This window comes from Lepidochelys olivacea (assembly GCF_965140295.1).
Source record: "Lepidochelys olivacea isolate rLepOli2 genome assembly, chromosome: 3".
Lineage (NCBI taxonomy): Eukaryota > Metazoa > Chordata > Testudines > Cheloniidae > Lepidochelys > Lepidochelys olivacea.
Genome location: NC_140413.1, coordinates 18,315,241 through 18,332,591, shown reverse-complemented (window position 1 = coordinate 18,332,591; position 17,351 = coordinate 18,315,241). Strand labels below are relative to the sequence as shown.

The 17,351-nt window shown below is 41.4% G+C and overlaps 1 protein-coding gene across 1 annotated transcript in view; it reads left to right on the top strand.

Moving 5' to 3' along the window:
• Positions 1 to 3,823: 3,823 nt before the first annotated feature.
• The window catches only part of MFSD2B (MFSD2 lysolipid transporter B, sphingolipid), a gene marked incomplete at its 5' end in the record, with an annotated part of 65,376 nt that continues 51,848 nt past the window's right edge, over positions 3,824 to 17,351 (top strand). Inside the window, 3 exons of the mRNA XM_084624503.1 lie at positions 3,824 to 3,946; positions 11,437 to 11,562; positions 14,148 to 14,272. Of these exons, the coding sequence (XP_084480629.1) occupies positions 3,824 to 3,946; positions 11,437 to 11,562; positions 14,148 to 14,272 (374 nt within the window). The remainder of the gene's footprint in view (positions 3,947 to 11,436; positions 11,563 to 14,147; positions 14,273 to 17,351) is intronic.

Here is a 17,351-nt window from a genome sequence, read left to right as displayed (position 1 = left end):
TTTTTTGGGAAATATACAATTACGGCACTGCAGTGACCTTAGTTCTGCATAAATCCAAGAATTTTTGAACCCTAGCTGACTTGCTTGTTTTGCTACATCATCCATACTGAGGTATGGGTGAAGCTGTCCAGACAACGTGCGTGGTATGGTTTGAAATTTAGCTTTGCAGTAATCATTCAATGGAGAGACAAGTTCAAAAAATGTATCTTTTTAAAAATTACCACTTTTTTTACAAATTTATTTTGCACCACTTAACAAAATTAATTACTTTTCATTCAGCTTGGATAACACAAGTACAGCTCAGTTTTGCTTACTGTTAATTTCACTTGCTGACTCCTGTTAGCACAGCACATGGAATGTTCTGTTGCAAGCATTCTCTTTTTGACCCTGATGGTAGTAAGGGTTCTAAAACCACTCTCCTTTCATTTTCTAACAAAATGGAAGTTTGGGTGCAAAACATGCTAATAATTCCAATCCTGGTAGGAACTGTGCAACTAAATCAGGTACACTCCTTTAAAATAAAAAAGTGAGTACAGTAGACCCCTACAGTGGTATATCTGACTTCTAATTTGCAGAGCCGCCTGTAAGACGGGGGATTCTAAAATTCAATGCATTTGAATCTCTACTATAAAGCTATAGGTATAGGAAAATGCATGCATTTGATCATAAAAGGTCAATGTTCTGTTACATAGAATGTGCATGACACCTCTAAATAGCAGGATCCTGCTCCTGCATGTCTATATGAAATATCTTCTATTGTACCACCTTCTGTTAGTGAAAGAGACAAGCTTCTGAGCTACACAGAGTTCTCCAGGTTTAGGAAAGGAGTTATATATGCAATGTAGACATTTAGTAAGAAGAGTTAGTGCAACACAATTGAAGTACACAAAATCAGATTAAACATAGGCAGCTGTTCTTTCCAAAAACATGCTAGTAGGGTAAGGAGCAGTGTATTATTACTACATTGCAATATTTGTTCACTTTTATGCTACCCACTCCCTACAAAAAGAAAAGGAGTACTTGTGGCACCTTAGAGACAAGCCAATTTATTTGAGCATAAGCTTTCGTGAGCTACAGCTCACTTCATGGCCCGATGAAGTGAGCTGTAGCTCACGAAAGCTTATGCTCAAATAAATTGGCTTGTCTCTAAGGTGCCACAAGTACTCCTTTTTCTTTTTGCAAATACAGACTAACATGGATGTTACTCTGAGATCTACTCCCTACAAAGGTTAGAGTATCTCTCTTTGGTTATGGGCTCTGTGGTGGATTATAATCTGCATTTTTTTTTGAAACAATGATTGTAGCTGCAGTTGCAAAAAATACTTTAAATAGTACAATGGTTGTTTGTGAATCCAAAGCCTTAACATAATTTGGAAAGTCAAATAGCCTAGAGCAAAATGACTGAAAGATACTCTAACCTCTCTCCCTCCTGCAACAAAGGTACAATTTAAGCAAGAAACTGAAAGTGAGGTTAGACACCTGCATTTGTGTATTATTCCTCTGCTTCTGTATTTAAACACCTGGAAACCCTAAAACTAAATTAGAAATTGCTTCATGTGCTTGTGTTTAAAAAAAAATATTTTTTTTTAAATGGCGCACTTGCCTTTTGCTTGGTTTAGCCTGTTTCTTAGAACAACATTTGGATTAAGGTTAACAAGTAAGAAACGCTGGTGGAGTGGTGTTATAAATCCAAAGGCATTTTAAGGGCCTGATCTAAAGTCCATTGAAAAAACTTCTTTTGCCTTCAATGGATTTTTGAACCAGACTCTAAATATGAAACTGCAATTGTAGCCTAAACTTGACTGGGTGAATGAAAAATAAATCATGCTGGACTGTCTAGGTAATTCTTTGAAATGCCTAGTTCTTTAGATGAGGAAGTTTGCCGCTACAAGCATTTTTGGCAACATAGGTTGCAGAGGGGTTGAATAGCAAAAATTATTGCTTAGTTTTCTGACTGTTCTGAAGCCAGGCAGCCCCTGTTTAGAGAATTCAATTAAATAATTACAGTAGTTGAGCTGTTAATCAGTCTGGCCGGCATGTGCTGCACAGGTGGGCTGGTTTATAAATCTTTCTAGGGGGGAATAAGTCCCTATTTTATTAATTCTAAAAAAGAAGTGGTGAAAAAGTGAGTCTTAAGCTGCAACTGCAACCTGAAGTTCTTTCAAAATAACTAATCCACTCCACGTTTTGCTAATCAGTACATTTAGTTTCATGCCTAAAGCAGAAGGATTAGTCCTTTGGCCCTAGGGGGGCAAAATTGGTTATAAGAGAATATGTTGTATAGAAACAAAATAAGTAACTCGAAAAGCACCCCCCACCCTAGGACTAATAGCGCTGACAGGGAAAACACCCATGCCAAGTTTCAGCCTTCGGGGACTATTTTTGATGGTCTAGTTGCTGGAAAACAGGTGTGCTGACAGACATCTGCTGTGTTAGAGCTAACTAAAACGCCACCTTGTAATTAACAATCGTGCCGTTGGATGTGCTGGTTATTTATAAAAGCACACCTTGCAGGCGTTTGTTCTTTTATCCACTCACAAGGTAGGTATGGATCTGGATCTTAAGTTATTTTAGGAATATGATCCTGAGAATTTTAAAACAAGAATAGAGCTATGCAGGTGGTCGCCTGAAGCCCAAGTATCATACTAACATAGAATAAGCTCGAGTTAGTATTTGAAACTAAATTAATTTAAACTACACTTGGGGGGGGGGAAGTGGAACTGGGCCTGGTTACTCTCCAATCCTTAGTTTAAGACCAATGTAACACTGGGTTCTGGCATGTCTGCGGCTGAGCTACAGACCCAGCCGTTCTCTCAGAAAAGGGTCTTTCACGTGGGACGATTCTAAAACTTGTTACTTAAACAAAGAGGGGGCGGGAAGCGCCGGAGACGCACGAGATGAAATGGAAAGGCACGGTCGTGCAACCCTCACTTTGTCCTTTGTTGACAGCACTGGAGTCGGGAAAGGAGTTAGCATTTCACAGCTGTGGCCCCGTCCATGGGACTGGATAGGACATGCTGACGCTGTACAAGTCCGCTGCTCTATGCAATTTATCCAGCGCTGTGACGCCTCGTGCAAGGATCTTGCCTCGCTCCAGTAAAATAAAGTCTGACTTTTTGTTTTGCAAGTTGTTCGGAGAGAGGTCCCACCCCGCCCCCCCCAAAGGCGAAGAAACAACACTGCGCCTGCTCCCCGTGTTGCTGCCTGCCCTGACCTGCGCTAAGAGATGCAGCCTGGTGGGCATCTTACAGGGAAACAGGCTTCAGAGTAGCAGCCGTGTTAGTCTGTATTCGCAAAAAGAAAAGGAGGACTTGTGGCACCTTAGAGACTAACCGATTTATTTGAGCATGAGCTCTCGTGAGCTAAGCTTATGCTCAAAAAAACTGGTTACTCTCTAAGGTGCCACTAGTCCTCCTTTTCTCTTTACAGGGAAAGGACTCCGTGCATGGCAGGCAGGTGCAGGCGCCCTCCCAGCTCTGCCTCCTCTGATCGCGGGCTCGGGGGTGCTGGGAGGCCTTTGCGCGGGGGCCGTCCCGCGCCCGGAGCATGCTGGCGGGGCGGGGGGGGGCTCTGAGTGCACCCAGCGCCTGCACGCTGGGCCCGGGGTGACCCTGCAGGGAGTCTAGGTCTCCAGCCAGTGGCAGAGGAATAGCAGCGACCACGGAGGCTCCCTGGGGAGCTGCGGCTTCTCCCGCGCCCCAGCTGGCTGCGGAGGGGCGCCGAGCCGCTACGAGCGCGGCCCGGCCCCGGCCCCGCCCCCCCAGCCTGACAGGTGCTGAAAAGCCCCGCGGCGGACTGCTTGGGGGGCGGCGGCGGCTGGGGCATGGCTGGTGCTGGAGGGGACACCCCGCAGCCGGGGGACGGGCCTGGGAAGGCAGCGCCGAAGGCCACCCTTCTGCCAGAGGAGCCGCCGCAGGAACAAGCGCTCGGGCGGTCCGCAGAGGAGGTGAGCGGCTGTGCCTGCCCGCCGGGTCCCCAGCGTCGCCCCTGGGGGCTGCTGGGCTCGCAGGGCCCTGGCCTCTTTTGCTCCAGGCCCTTTCCCCCCACCTGCGTCTGAACGAGCTCGCCAGGGATCTGCCTGAGCCTCTTCCTCGCAGTGCCCTAGAACTATTCCACGCGCTCCGGCTAGCGGAGTGCTCTTCCCGCAGCGCCGGCGGGCGGCCCCTGATGGTCTGAGAGGCTTGAGTGGATTCCAGTGATCACCCTCTTTTGGTGGACTCCCACCCTGTGCAATGTGACCGAAAAACCTCAGATCCGCAATGAACGGTGACTTTCCAACCCCCCCCCCCCATGTAATTTTATTACTTTCCCTAAATTCCTGCCCCTCCAAGAATAAACCTCTTGTGTGGCAGCTTCTGAGGCTGCACCTCCTTGGGGGAATCCGAAACACGAGATGAGGCTTTTATTGAAAACTTTGTCACCAAACAGAAAGCAGAATTGGAGTGGTTTCTATGTCCGAGATGTTATATCCACTTGGACTTGAGAGAACAGATAGATATGTATGTATTCTTTGCATGGATCATTTTTCCCCAAATGCTGGATGTTTGCAGTGTTGTAGCAGTGTTTGTCCCAGGATATGAGAGAGACAAGGTGAATGAGGTAATAGCTTTTATTGGACGCACTTCTGTGGGTGAAAAGGATAGCTTTTAAGCTACACAGAGCTATTCTTCAGATATTTTCAAAGTGTTTCCACAGAAATTCTTCACTCTTATCCCTTAAAGTTGTGCTGTGCTCAGGATATCTTTTTTCAGGAGCAAAGTGCCCAGTGTATCTCACTGCTTGGTTATAGTTATGGGGGGAAATGGAGTAATTCTTCATCCATCTTCTTTGTGAGCAGATTTCCCCTGTAACAGAGCAAGAGACACAGACTGAAGGGTAGAATTTTGGGGGGAACCCGTTCGTTGTTTGTAGCATATGACTGGAGAAGTGTGTGTTGAGAGATCTAACAATATTCCAGGAAGTATTTGTATCTTCCTAGAATGCAGTTTTCCAGGGAGGCAATAGCTATAAAAGAAGATGAATATTTCTGTTTAAATTGCTACATGTGTGCATTTGTCTATATAGATATGAGCATGTGCATTCAGTTTAAAAATGGGACTATTGTTCCATTAATGGTGTGAGAAAATTAAGTACACAAATTGGGAAATGCAGTTAAAACTGAAATATCAACCTTTCTACACAGAAGATTGCAGGGTTAAAATGTCATCATTAATATTTATCCAGTAATACATTGTAAACTGGAATCTGATAGGCAGCACCATATACAGCTTTGTAATATGCCATATCCAGACTGAGAAAACAACTTTTTCCAAGGAAAAATATCAAAATGGAATAAACCATCCCTTTAATTTCTGCAAATTCATCTGCAGAGTTAAATACATGTTGAGAGACAGGGTGGGGGAGAACCATTATACTGGGAAAGTTTCTCATCATGTGTTGAATCAGATAAACCTTGACTTAAACTATCTTAAAGTCTCAGCTGCTGCTATCCCTTCCCATTCCTCTTAAACCACTATTGGTTTTGTTCTGGACCTGCTTGATAAAGAAGAGCTTGTGACAAAATGTGTGTTCACCCAGCCACAGTCCATCCAGCAACTGAAATGTTTTCTTCCAGTTGCACAGGATTGCTTTTGCTAGTTGTCTTCTGTACCCATGAACACTTCTTAATAGTATTCTATTCAGTTTCAGTTCATATTAGTGAAGGAAGTAAAATTCCCAAGAAAATGAGATATATGTATTCAGTTACAGGATTAAAGACTATTATATATTAGATTTCAGAGTAGCAGCCGTGTTAGTCTGTATTCGCAAAAAGAAAAGGAGTACTTGTGGCAAATCCGATGAAGTGAGCTGTAGCTCACGAAAGCTTATGCTCAAATAAATTTGTTAGTCTCTAAGGTGCCACAAGTACTCCTTTTCTTTTTATATATTAGAGAGACTTTCAAACTTACCTGAATTAAAAAACATCCACCATTGATCCACCATTCTACTTCAGAAGTGGAAGCGCTCATTTTCTGTTAAAACTTCTTGCTTTACCTTAGATTCATAGATCTCATGGCCAGAAAGGACCATTGTGATAATTTAGTCTGACCTGCTGTAAAAAACACAGGCCATAGAACTTCCCTAAAATACTTCCAAAGTGTATCTTTTAGAAAAAACATCCTATCTTCATATAACAATTGTCAGTTATGGGGAATCCACCATGACCCTTGGTAAATTGTTCCAATGGTTAATTATTCTCACTGTTAAAAATTTACTACTTATTTCCTGTTTGAATTTGCCTGGCTTCAACTTAGATACATGTGATTGTTTCATTATTGTACTTTATACAATTTTTAATTGTACTGTAGTAAGTGCAGGGTTTCAAAGTGGATCTGAAGATAATAAGGAAAGAGGCTCAATCTTTCTTGCCCTAGTCCTCTTCCCCCTGCTCCCATTTTTAAAAATAAATCTTCAGGCTGGAGCTTTCTCTCCCTTCGCCCTTCTTCCGAAACAATCTGTAGAAGCAACTTGAGACTTAAATAATTTTGTTCAAATACAATTTAAAAAATCTCTCAAAGCAAGCCAGACTTTCTTTCAATCCAGAGAAGCATGAATGAAGAATGAACTTAGTGAATGGCTAATTCTCCTGTTTAAAAACATTGGGTTTATGGACTATTATGGTTACTTGTATCACAGCTGTGCCTAAAGGCTCCATATTGAATTAGAGCCCTGTTGTGCTGAGCAGTGCACAAACTCATAGAAAGTGTTCCTCTTATGAAGAGCCCAGAGTTTAGTTTTTGAGATAAGAAGCAATGAGTGGGTGGCATTTACAAACAGAAGGTGAGAAAGAGAAGGAAGGATGAGAGTAATGTTGATTTAAAATCATGCTTGCAAACCTTTGTAACAGAAGCTCATGTAGATCTGGATTGCAAGCGTGGCACCGTCTTATCATGTTGATTTGTGCCTTGGGTGTGAGCAGGCTCAGTGATGGTGAGGGGAAAGGGCCAAATCTAACCTGGGATTCTCTTGCAATATATGATCTGTGTTTAGCAATGCCAGAGTAATTAGAAAGCTCTTTGGGTGCAATTCATCGGAGCCTACCACTGATGTCACAGCCCAGTCTGGCAAAACAAATACAAGGAGAAATTGGGACTGCATGCCTCTGAGGAGCGCAGTTTAAAATGGAGCGTAGTTTAAAATGCGCAGTTTAAAATGGAGCGCAGTTTAAAATGCTGACAACAGAAAACTGAGACAAGGATAGCACTTAATTCCTGGAGACCAGTGGGTCACTGTGTTAGGCACCATATGACAAATAACTGAAACTTGTTCCCAGCCTGTTACATCTTGAAATCTAAGTTTAAGATGAGTCAATAGGTGGATATAATAGATAGGGGTCAGGCATAAGATAACAGTGAGACAGTTATCAATAGTGAAATAAGCAGTGGTCAAGCACCCGAGCTGTCTAATCACTGTCAAGTATTTGGCAGGTGGCCCAACATAGGTGAGTTTAAAGGAGGATAATGAAATGGCCTGGTGCAGTTTTGCAGGGAGCTCCTTCTCTGCACACAGCCAGTATGGAAGAAAGTGTGAAAGTGCATGTTGAAAATTTTCAAATGGGCAATCAAGTGTGGAATCTTGCAGTTTATCCTTATATTTAAAAGGCAATGTTAAAAAAAAATCCAGCTTTCTGGATATCCTGTAAAGACCTACCACTCTAAGCCTTTCTACAAGAAAATGTCTAATACACTTCTTGTCCTTTATAAAAACAATGTATTTGTGCCATGGTAACATCTAGAGGCGTCAGCCAAGATCTGGAACCCATTGTGTGAGGCATTTGTACAAACCCATAGTAAGACACAGTCCCTGCCTCTGTGAAATAGATAAGACACATAGGGTGGGAGAAAGGAAGAGTTATTGTTCCCATTTTAGAGTTAGGAGTACTGAGACTCAAAGATTAAGTGCTTTGCCTAAGGCCACTGAGGAAGTCTGGCAGAGTCCTACCCAAAAGACCATCCTTTGTCCCAGTGTAAATGCCGTGAGCTGTTCAATGTGGACATACAGTTTCAAACCTTTGCAGTGTTGAAGTATGTAGTAATGCACAACTGTATGTTCAAGTGTCGGGGCCAATTAAATCTCTAGTGAAAAATTAAACATAAAGGGGGGGGATTTGCACCCCAAGTATGAGACTTTCAAAAGTGTTCATCTCAGCATGCTGCTCAGAACTCTTTTTCCCCTTAACATACAACACTCTTAAAACAAGAAGCCTCCTGTGGGGGAAGCAGTATCCTCACTGTACAGATGGGGAAAGTAAGGCACAGAGTGCATTAGAGCAATAGTTAGAATTTAGGAATTCCCAGCCATTTACTTTAACCACTAGATTCACTGCCTCCAACACCATAGCCCCTCTTCTAAGGCTATGAGAGGCAACATAGTCTAGTTGAATGAGCACAGGAGTCAGAAGACCTGGTTCTAATCCCTGCTGAATCTTTGGCAAGTCATTTAACTTCTCTGCCTGTTTCCTCATCTGTCATGTGGCTTATTACTTGCAAGGACAGATGAGAATTGTTTGAGCAGAGCTTTAAACATGCAAAACTCCCTATAAGTGAGTGATATTGTACTGAATATAATTAGATTCCAGGAGCTCATTTTATTCAAGCAATGGCATACATAGCTATAGACAAAATTAGTCACAGGTGAAAGCCTCCATTAACTGCTGCTGAGACAAAAATGTTAACTTTGCTTGAAGGTGATCTGTAAGTATGCTACCCAAGCAGCCTGGCAGTTTCTAGAAGGGGAGTAGAATTTCAATGAGACTTCTGAATCAAAAAATGCAAAAGTATTGAGATCCTTAACTTTCTAGCCGTGAAGCTGACTGGAGAAATGAGAGTTGCTCACGGTCTATAAGTCTAATTTTTTTTATTTATTGCTAATTATTTCACAATGTAATATAATTATTCTAATTGCAAGTTCTTAAATATGAACTAGGGGGGACTGGAGCGTCTATATAATAATTTTGAATACGGTATGTCACCTAGTCAGTGAGGTGAAGTTACTGTACGGCAAAGTCTAATAACTCAATATAAGTCAATTAATGCATTGGTCTAGTTGAATAGAAAAACATGTAGGAAAGCAACACAATGGATCCTGACAAAGAGCCTCCCAAGAAATACTTAGTAGGAAATTACGGGATGATGGACTACTTCCAGGCTCCAGCCCAGATTAACACAACTGTTTTGCCAGTGCTGTGAGCCGACAGTTCAGAGGGCTATAAACAATAAAAAGTGACTTAGTCTCTGGGCAAGGGGGGTGATGAAAAAGATTGAGCAGCTTTTAAAGGACACTCTCTCTGAAGCAGAGGGAAAGGAACTGTCTTTTAAGGGAACAGATTATGCCACCCAGATGCTAATGCTCTCTGTATGGGAGAGAAGGGAAAGTAGGAACCTTATACCTAACAGGATCCCCTGCTGAGGTAATCATGGTTAGCACCTGGGGACTGCCGCTCAAGGCATGGTCGGAGAGTGGAAGAATCGTGTGATTCCACTCCGAGAGAGATGATAGCTTGGGGCCCAAGATGTGAAAGGTATATGTACTCAAAGAGACCCAGAGGGATCGGAGATGTAGTTAGACCAGTAGCTGTGATTTGTACATGGAGATCTTGCTCTTTATCTGTACAGACATCTGACATCACTCAGAAACAAAGAACTTTCATAAAACTAATACACTTGTTTACCTATTTATATAGAATAGTTCAAAGGAGCAAGGCCAGATCTTGAAAGATTCTGTTGTCTATTAGTTCTTTATCAGTAAGTACTCTATCACCTAATTAAAAATAGCTGATACTGTACATTAAAAATGCTTTCAGAAATAGGTAATACATATCAGAATAATAAAGCATTTTATTGGCGCCTCATCATTTTATTATCTTAATCTGACTGCAATGGAAGAATGAGGGTATGTACATTCAATCCAGATATTTGGCCACAACCAAGGCAGACCTAGGATTAGCATTGGTATTGGAAGGAACTTGAAAAGAATCAACAATTTTTTAAAGAGGGATTGAATTTAACAATTAGAATGCTCAGAAATAGTTTTAGTCAGGGTCTTAGTATGTGGCCCCCATGGTGACTGACACTCTATACTAAGATTAGTGTGTGGATATTTCCCACCTATGTTTTCAGCTAACACTAATACAGTAAATTAGAGCTTTTAGAAACATATTCCAATAATGTGCCATTTTCCCCTCTGAAAACATGTTATCTTTCATCTATTAGACTCCTAACACTTTGTCTCTGAATTATTATTTTTCGTAATAGGGAACAATAACTTATTCTGTTTCTTGATTTTTCTGCCAGTTACTTTCAGTCTAATATGAATATTTTTTGCTTAGCACTTTTCATCCATACATCTCAAGGTGCTTCAACAAAGATGGACAAGTATCTTCAGGTAAAATTTTCAAAGTGCCTAAGTGATTTAGGAGCATAACTCCTACTGAAACGCAATGGGACTTAGGCTCTGAAGTCACTTAGATGCTTTTCAAAACTCTCCCCATTCTGCCTATTTTTTTAACTGATGGAGTAACTGAGGCATAGAGAAGTTAAGTAACTTGCCCAAGGTCACAGCACATCTCACAGTATGGGGAAAAATGCTGGAGGGGCCCTTAATGTCAAGCAGCTTGCTTTAATTTAAATAATAGTGAGAAGCAAGGGGGTCACAAGACAGAAGTCAGGTAGCCTCTAGAAGAAGTAAGGGGGCCCAGAGTCCTGCAAAACTTCCTGTAATTCAAAAACTGGACCCAGACCTTCTGAGTTTGTGTGCAGAGCCTTAACTGAAAGACCATCCCTCCTCTCTGAATATTGTCTAAGTAGAATAATATGAGAATATTTATTGATTTTTGTGGTCTGAAAGAATAGATACATACATAAGCAAAAAAAAGTTTGATATCCGATAATTACTCAACATTTTGCCATCTGAATAATTCATTTTTGGGCAGAGATAACACCGTCCCTCAGCAAGTCATCCAAGACCCAGGAGCTGCCCCATAGATAGTGTCTATACGCTACAAAGTCTGCCTGATTGCTTCTTATCGTGTGTTCATGGACTCACTGCACTTGAATGGTCCATGCTCACTTGCGGCCTCTAAGAAGTGTGCTTTTCAGAATTAGCTCATGGGAAGTCAGTTTACCTGGACTCCAGTTCTGGTAACTTGGAACAGGCACTGAAAGCTGAATCACAGTGTTCAAACTTGGTTTCCTGAAGTAAAGAATAGCAGCCAGTAGCCTGATTCTCAGTGGTTCTGAACACTGAAGTCCGTGGGGGTCTCTGGATATTCAGCATCTATGAAAATGCTGAATATCAGACCACTTAAATAAGTGCCTGAATATGAGTTTAACCATAAACTTGTGAAACTTTTAATGTTTTGCATTTTCTCTTAACTTGTCTGTTCTTGTTCTGTTTCAGCTCAGACAGGAAGACAGACTCTCAGTTTGCAGCAAATTATGCTATGCAATAGGAGGCGCTCCAAACCAAGTTGCTACAAGTGCCACTGCTTTTTTTCTACAGATCTACCTGTTAGATATAGCACATGTAAGTAATGTGCAAAGTGCTTTCTGGCTCCAACTTTGTTCAATTACGATGTCATCACCTACTTAATTTTCCTGTATCTAATATCAAGATAATTCAACTCATATGCCTTTTAACTATATTCTGTTGTTGTTTTTAATTGTTCAGCCCTTGTGGAAACTCTTTTCAGCTTAGTGACAAAACTTATTTAGTAATTATGCTTGATAAATGTAATAGTGTGGTAATGGGTGCTTGATTAGCTGGTCCTTATTTGTTTAATTGTTTGTCGGTCCCACTAAATAAACATGAAGAAGCCATTTGTTCCACAGTTTCTCCAGCAAAGGTCTTAGCTCCACTTTTTCCCCCTCCCCTCAACTTTTTAGGGGTCAAATACCTCATTTTACAAGGATTACGTGGAATTCTTCCCCACGCAGAGCCATTCTCTTCCAAATCGTGGCAGTGCTGTTCCTGTGGGATTACGAAGCCCACTATGTGAAATCTTTTATGTTCAATCTGAGCCATTTCCCAATAAATTAACATTCAGAGTTAACCCTTTGCAGCCTTCAGTTTTACCATTAGAATTCCATCCATCTAATTTACCTGCATAACCTCTGTAGGTATGTATATAATCCCACACCACCTAGAAACCTTGGACCAAATTTAGAATTGCTGTAAGGAGCTACGAATTGCACACTCTTACAAGCTGGTGTGAATTTTGCCCTGTTGTATTTTAATATTTGTATAATTGAATTTAGGGCCCTGGTCATGGTAAGCACTGTGCAAACATGTATACAGAGACAGATCTCATGCTAGAAAGTTTATCATCTCTCCAAGTTTTCCTTCACACTCTATGTGCTAGTCCAAAATCCATTTCCTTGCTATCCCTTTGTGTTTTCTGAGCAATGCCAGTGCATGAACCTTCTCATCTGAAGCTGTCTGTGTGCTCCTCATCACCATAGAATCTGAGCACCTGTATCTGTATCTCTTTGGCTCATTGACTATCTCATTTCTAAATTCAGTGGAAGTTTATACCTTTTATCCCCCATCCATGCCTCTTAAATCCCTTCTCCCGCTGTTATCTAATGGAGCTGGATGGAAAATAGTAAATATTTTTGGTGGAAAAAATTCCAAAAAAATGACTTTTGGGGTGAACATTTTTCAGTTTTTCCAAAGGGAAAAAACCCAAATATTTGCATAAATTTGTTTAAGAATAAAGGCCATTTTTTGTTGTTGGAAAAAAGTTTGGATGGAAAATTTTCAACCAGCTCTTATTTAATATTAAACTGTTCAGTCACTATGATTTAACTCTAACATAGCTTGGGATAAATTTTGTATGAGACATGCAATGCAAATGTGTGCAGTGTCTGCCTTTAACAAATCATGCTGTATATCCTTGACATTTCAAACCGTATCCTCACTTTGTCTGTCTTTGCTCTTCCCTTCCCATTGAAACACTGAAGAGCGGAAGAATTCGTAGGCAGTCTCGTTAGGCAGCTCCAATCTCAATAAAGGTTTTGAGCAAAACCGATGATATGCATGTTGAAATGACTCACTTAGCTTGGTGGCAAGGGAATGTCGGGGTAACTAGAGCAGATCCCACCTTACGTGCTCACTGCTCTCTTCATACCCCATGACTGTGTTGTCTGTGTGTGAATTCTTGCACTTAGTACAGATATATGTAGGAATGACTACATCCCACGTAATTAATCATAATCTGAAAAATACACATTTGCTTGGTAAATTTCTTTTTTTTTTCATTTGATTTTATTTTTTAATGTGGGAAAACTTTAAAATGTGCTTCATTTGACCAGTGTGCTCTCTTCTGTTCTTTGGCATATACTGGATTTAAAGGTAACAGTGTACATTATTCACATGTGACCCTAACTGCAACTGTTATTGAAAAACGAACAAACTAGATGTATTCCAAGTCATCCAAATTAATCTCACTCTGGTTTAGTTGGAAAAAAAGTTGCACACAGAAATGTTGTACAGAAAATACAGAATAAGCATTTGGAAGAAACAGTACTATATTGGAGTATTAACTCTAGTAGTCACAGTTCAGTTCTTTGTAGAAATAAGCCCATCATGCCAAAACCACTTTCACAATTAGTACCAGTTGGCACTCTTATAGGTAATGTCAGTAGAGATACTAAGGACTGAATGGACATGGGAAATGAACTATACTCTTGTCTGCTTCAGCTCAGGAGCAGAAATTTAGAAATGGGGTCTTGTGGGAGAAGCTTACCTTACCTCTACTTCTGCGGTACCTGGTTTTATGATTAAACCACAGACTTCAGTCTCCAGTGTTGTCTGGCTGACACCTCTCCCCAGCATTATATTCAACTATGATCTTTCTCTCCTCACCTTGCTCCCATCACGCACATTCTCTCTTGCATAGTGCCTGTATCTCAGTGTCTAGTTTGTTGTCTCCCAAGATGCATTGATGGTGGAGGGCTATTTATTCATGATTTTTAATAGTAGTCAATGTGTGTTGTAAGTGAGCTATCACTACACTTTACGTAAAACACCGGGATTCTTTCTGGAAAGTTGCTTTATGTTGTTCCATTGAATGATGGATCTTGTTTAGAGCACTGTGTCTATACTTTCAGATTACTCCGTTTCATGCCTCTTTGGTGCTGTTCATTGGCAAAGCCTGGGGCGCAGTTACTGATCCTGTTGCTGGCTTTTTTATTAGCAAAAGTAAATGGACAAAAATTGGCCGTCTTATGCCTTGGTAAGCAGAAAAATATTTTGTTCTGTTTCTTGTTTTTTTCCCCTTTTTTTCTCTTTCCTTTAATCCTATAATGGCTTCATTGAATTAAACCTTTTATTTTTTTTCTTGCTTTTGCCTTTCTCAAATTAGACTGATTTTAGTATGGATAGAATTAATATGTAAAAAACTCCACTCTTTTCTGCTTCCTGTTTTCAGCTGCACCTCCATAAATTACAACAAGGGGCTTTCTTGGAAGCTCCCTGAAGAAACCACTCAACTGTTTAGAGATGGGCCGAAACTGGAACCTCAAATCCAAAATCTTGTTGAATTTGGGTGGGAGAGGATCTGAACCTCTAGATCTGACCAAACCCCTTTGTGGTTTTGATTCTGAGTTGGATTCTGCATCAAAAGGGGCTTATTTTCCACTTCTGGTTCAGATACATCCAAACTGTTGGAAGACTAGTCATTCGTTAGATACTTGTTTGAGCCCTCACTCCGGCACTGCACCCATCTCAATCCCACTCCTTGCATGCAGGCTTGGCTGGAGCTCACCAACTCTAACATGGTAGGCCTATGGACCCAACAGGGTATGTCTCAGGCCACCTCGCTGAGCTGCTTGCACTGCCCTAGTGGTCAGTTCTGTTCTCATCTCGGGCAGTGCAGGATCTTCCCCTGAATGTCAGCATTCATCCCAGCTCAACACAAGCCAGTCCCACCAGCCGTTTCCGCACACCTCTCTGGACTCTTTCTTTACGTCTTCACTATTGGCCCCCCTAGTTAAAACATTTAATTGGAGGGTGAAAATTGTCATGATTTTTAACAAGGAACCAACTGCTGGAAGAGGTTGGGGCTGCCAGCATTGTCGTAGTTCACAGAACTTCATTCCCCCTTTTCATATTCCCACCTCAAGCAGCTAAATGTGGTGTAGCTGCAGTTCCAGCATGCTCAGGGGCTCTGGTCCTGCTTGAATTACTCTCCTCTGAAGCACACTAAAGCCCTTAGACAGCTCTCACTCTATTCTGACCTTCACTAAATCCGTATGTAACAATGAAAAGCAAGTATCACATACACTTTCCATGTGGTGTAAGGAGGGGGGAGATATAGTGTTGAACAGAAATATAAATATTACCAATGGGGGAAGGAGGGTGAAAGGTGGGACGGTAAACTGGAAAAGGATGATGCATGTTTCAGGACCCAAACGCTCCCATGATGTGTTGTGGATTTTTTTTTCCCTTTTAAAAACAAAAGGAAACTGGATGGCTTATGGACTCTGGAGTCTTTTGCTTTTGTCGCTGATTTCAGTCTCATAGATTCAAAGGTGCTACTGTCAGAGTCTTTGAGTTAGTGACTAGACCTGTGCAAATAACTGATTTCCCCCCAGTTTGTTGTCCAATTGGAAAATTAAAAACAAATAAACAAAAAAATCCAAGTCGACCCAAAAGAAATTGTTTTAATTTTTAGTGAACTGAAAAACTTAAAAACAAATGTTTCATATTGAACAAAATGTTTAGTTTGAAAGAATTATTTTTTACCTTTTTAAAATAAAGTTGAAGTAAAATTTCAAATGAAAAATTGTTTTGAATTGAAAAATCAAAATACTTTGTTCATTCACGAGCACTAAACTCACTGTATGAAAAAAATTAAGCTAGAAAAAAATCATGATGCGGTAGGGTGCATTTTATAACCTAGTGGTATTAGCTGTTTTCAGAATCATTTCTCAGTTCCGTTATACCCTGTAAATATGCTCTGTTCAGGAGAAAGAATAGTGTTAGAATGACTTGCGGCCTAGCATCACATAGACTTATCAGCCCCTTGCATTAAACTCCCTAATGTACAACTTGCACTTACACTTCACTTATCTAATCAGGCCTTTAAAATACGCTTGTCAAACTGCCCTTGTTTTTCTGGAGGAATTTTTTTTAAATGTCGCGTTATCAGGGAAAACTCTTTAACCCTATAACAGGGGTGGCCAACCTGAGCCTGAGAAGGAGCCCCAATTTACCAATGTACATTGCCAAAGAGCCACAGTAATAAGTCAGCAGCCCCACATCAACTTCCCCACCCTGCTCCCAGTGTCTCCGGCCCACTGGCAGCCCCAGCGATCAGCGCCTCTCCCTCCCTCCCCGCACCTCCCGATCAGCTGTTTCGTGGCGTGCAGGAGGCTCTGGGAGGAGAGGGGGGAGGGCGGACGAGAGAGCGCACAGCAGGCTCGAGGGAGGGAAGGGGTGGAGTGGGGGCAGGGCCTGTGGCAGAGCCAGGGGTTGCGCAGTGAGCACCCCCCAGCACACTGGAAAGTCGACGCCTGTAACTCCAACCCCGGAGTCGGTGCCTAGACAAGGAGCCGCATATTAACTTCTGAAGAGCCGCATGTGGCTCCGGAGCCACAGATTGGCCACCCCTGCCTATAATATATAGCACTGCCCATTTCCACCAATTGAAGACCTGGTATTGTTTTTCTAATTAGCTTAAAACACCTTTTCTTGGGGTTTGATTTGATTAATATTTGTAGAGTGAAATTATTACAGCCATTTAAGTTTTTAAAGTGAACTAGGGAATTATGCAAACTTCACTCCTTGCCCCATCTGACAGGTGTATTTAATAAAGGAGGAGTCGTTTTTTTATTTTAAAAAAAAGGTTAGGGTTTTATTTAATACAGTAACAAGTCATCAAAGTGTTGGTCGTCTTCTTTGTATATCGTGTGATGTTTCCAAGGAATGCGCAGGTGCTGGGATAAAGGATATGAACACAAAATGTTACACATTAGTTTCCTTGCAGGGGGGGACCACAGATAGTCTTGTGATTCATCACGTCATTGAATCACATGCCTAACTTTAAGCATGAGTATTGAAGTGAATGGGGAAGGAAAAGTGAAGGGTTAGAGGGGGAAAAACAAGAAAGACAGTTATTTTTGTGAAGTAGCACAAAAGTTTGGTGTAAGAACCATTCTGAGTCCAATGTAATGGTAGCTGTAGCTGAACAAAATCTGAACATGCCTTGGGATTCTTCGATCACATCCTCATTTACTGCTTCAAGAGCTGACCCAGTATGAGCGGACTGAGCTGTGACCTAGAAACCAGGAAAGGCAGAGAGTACCAGAACC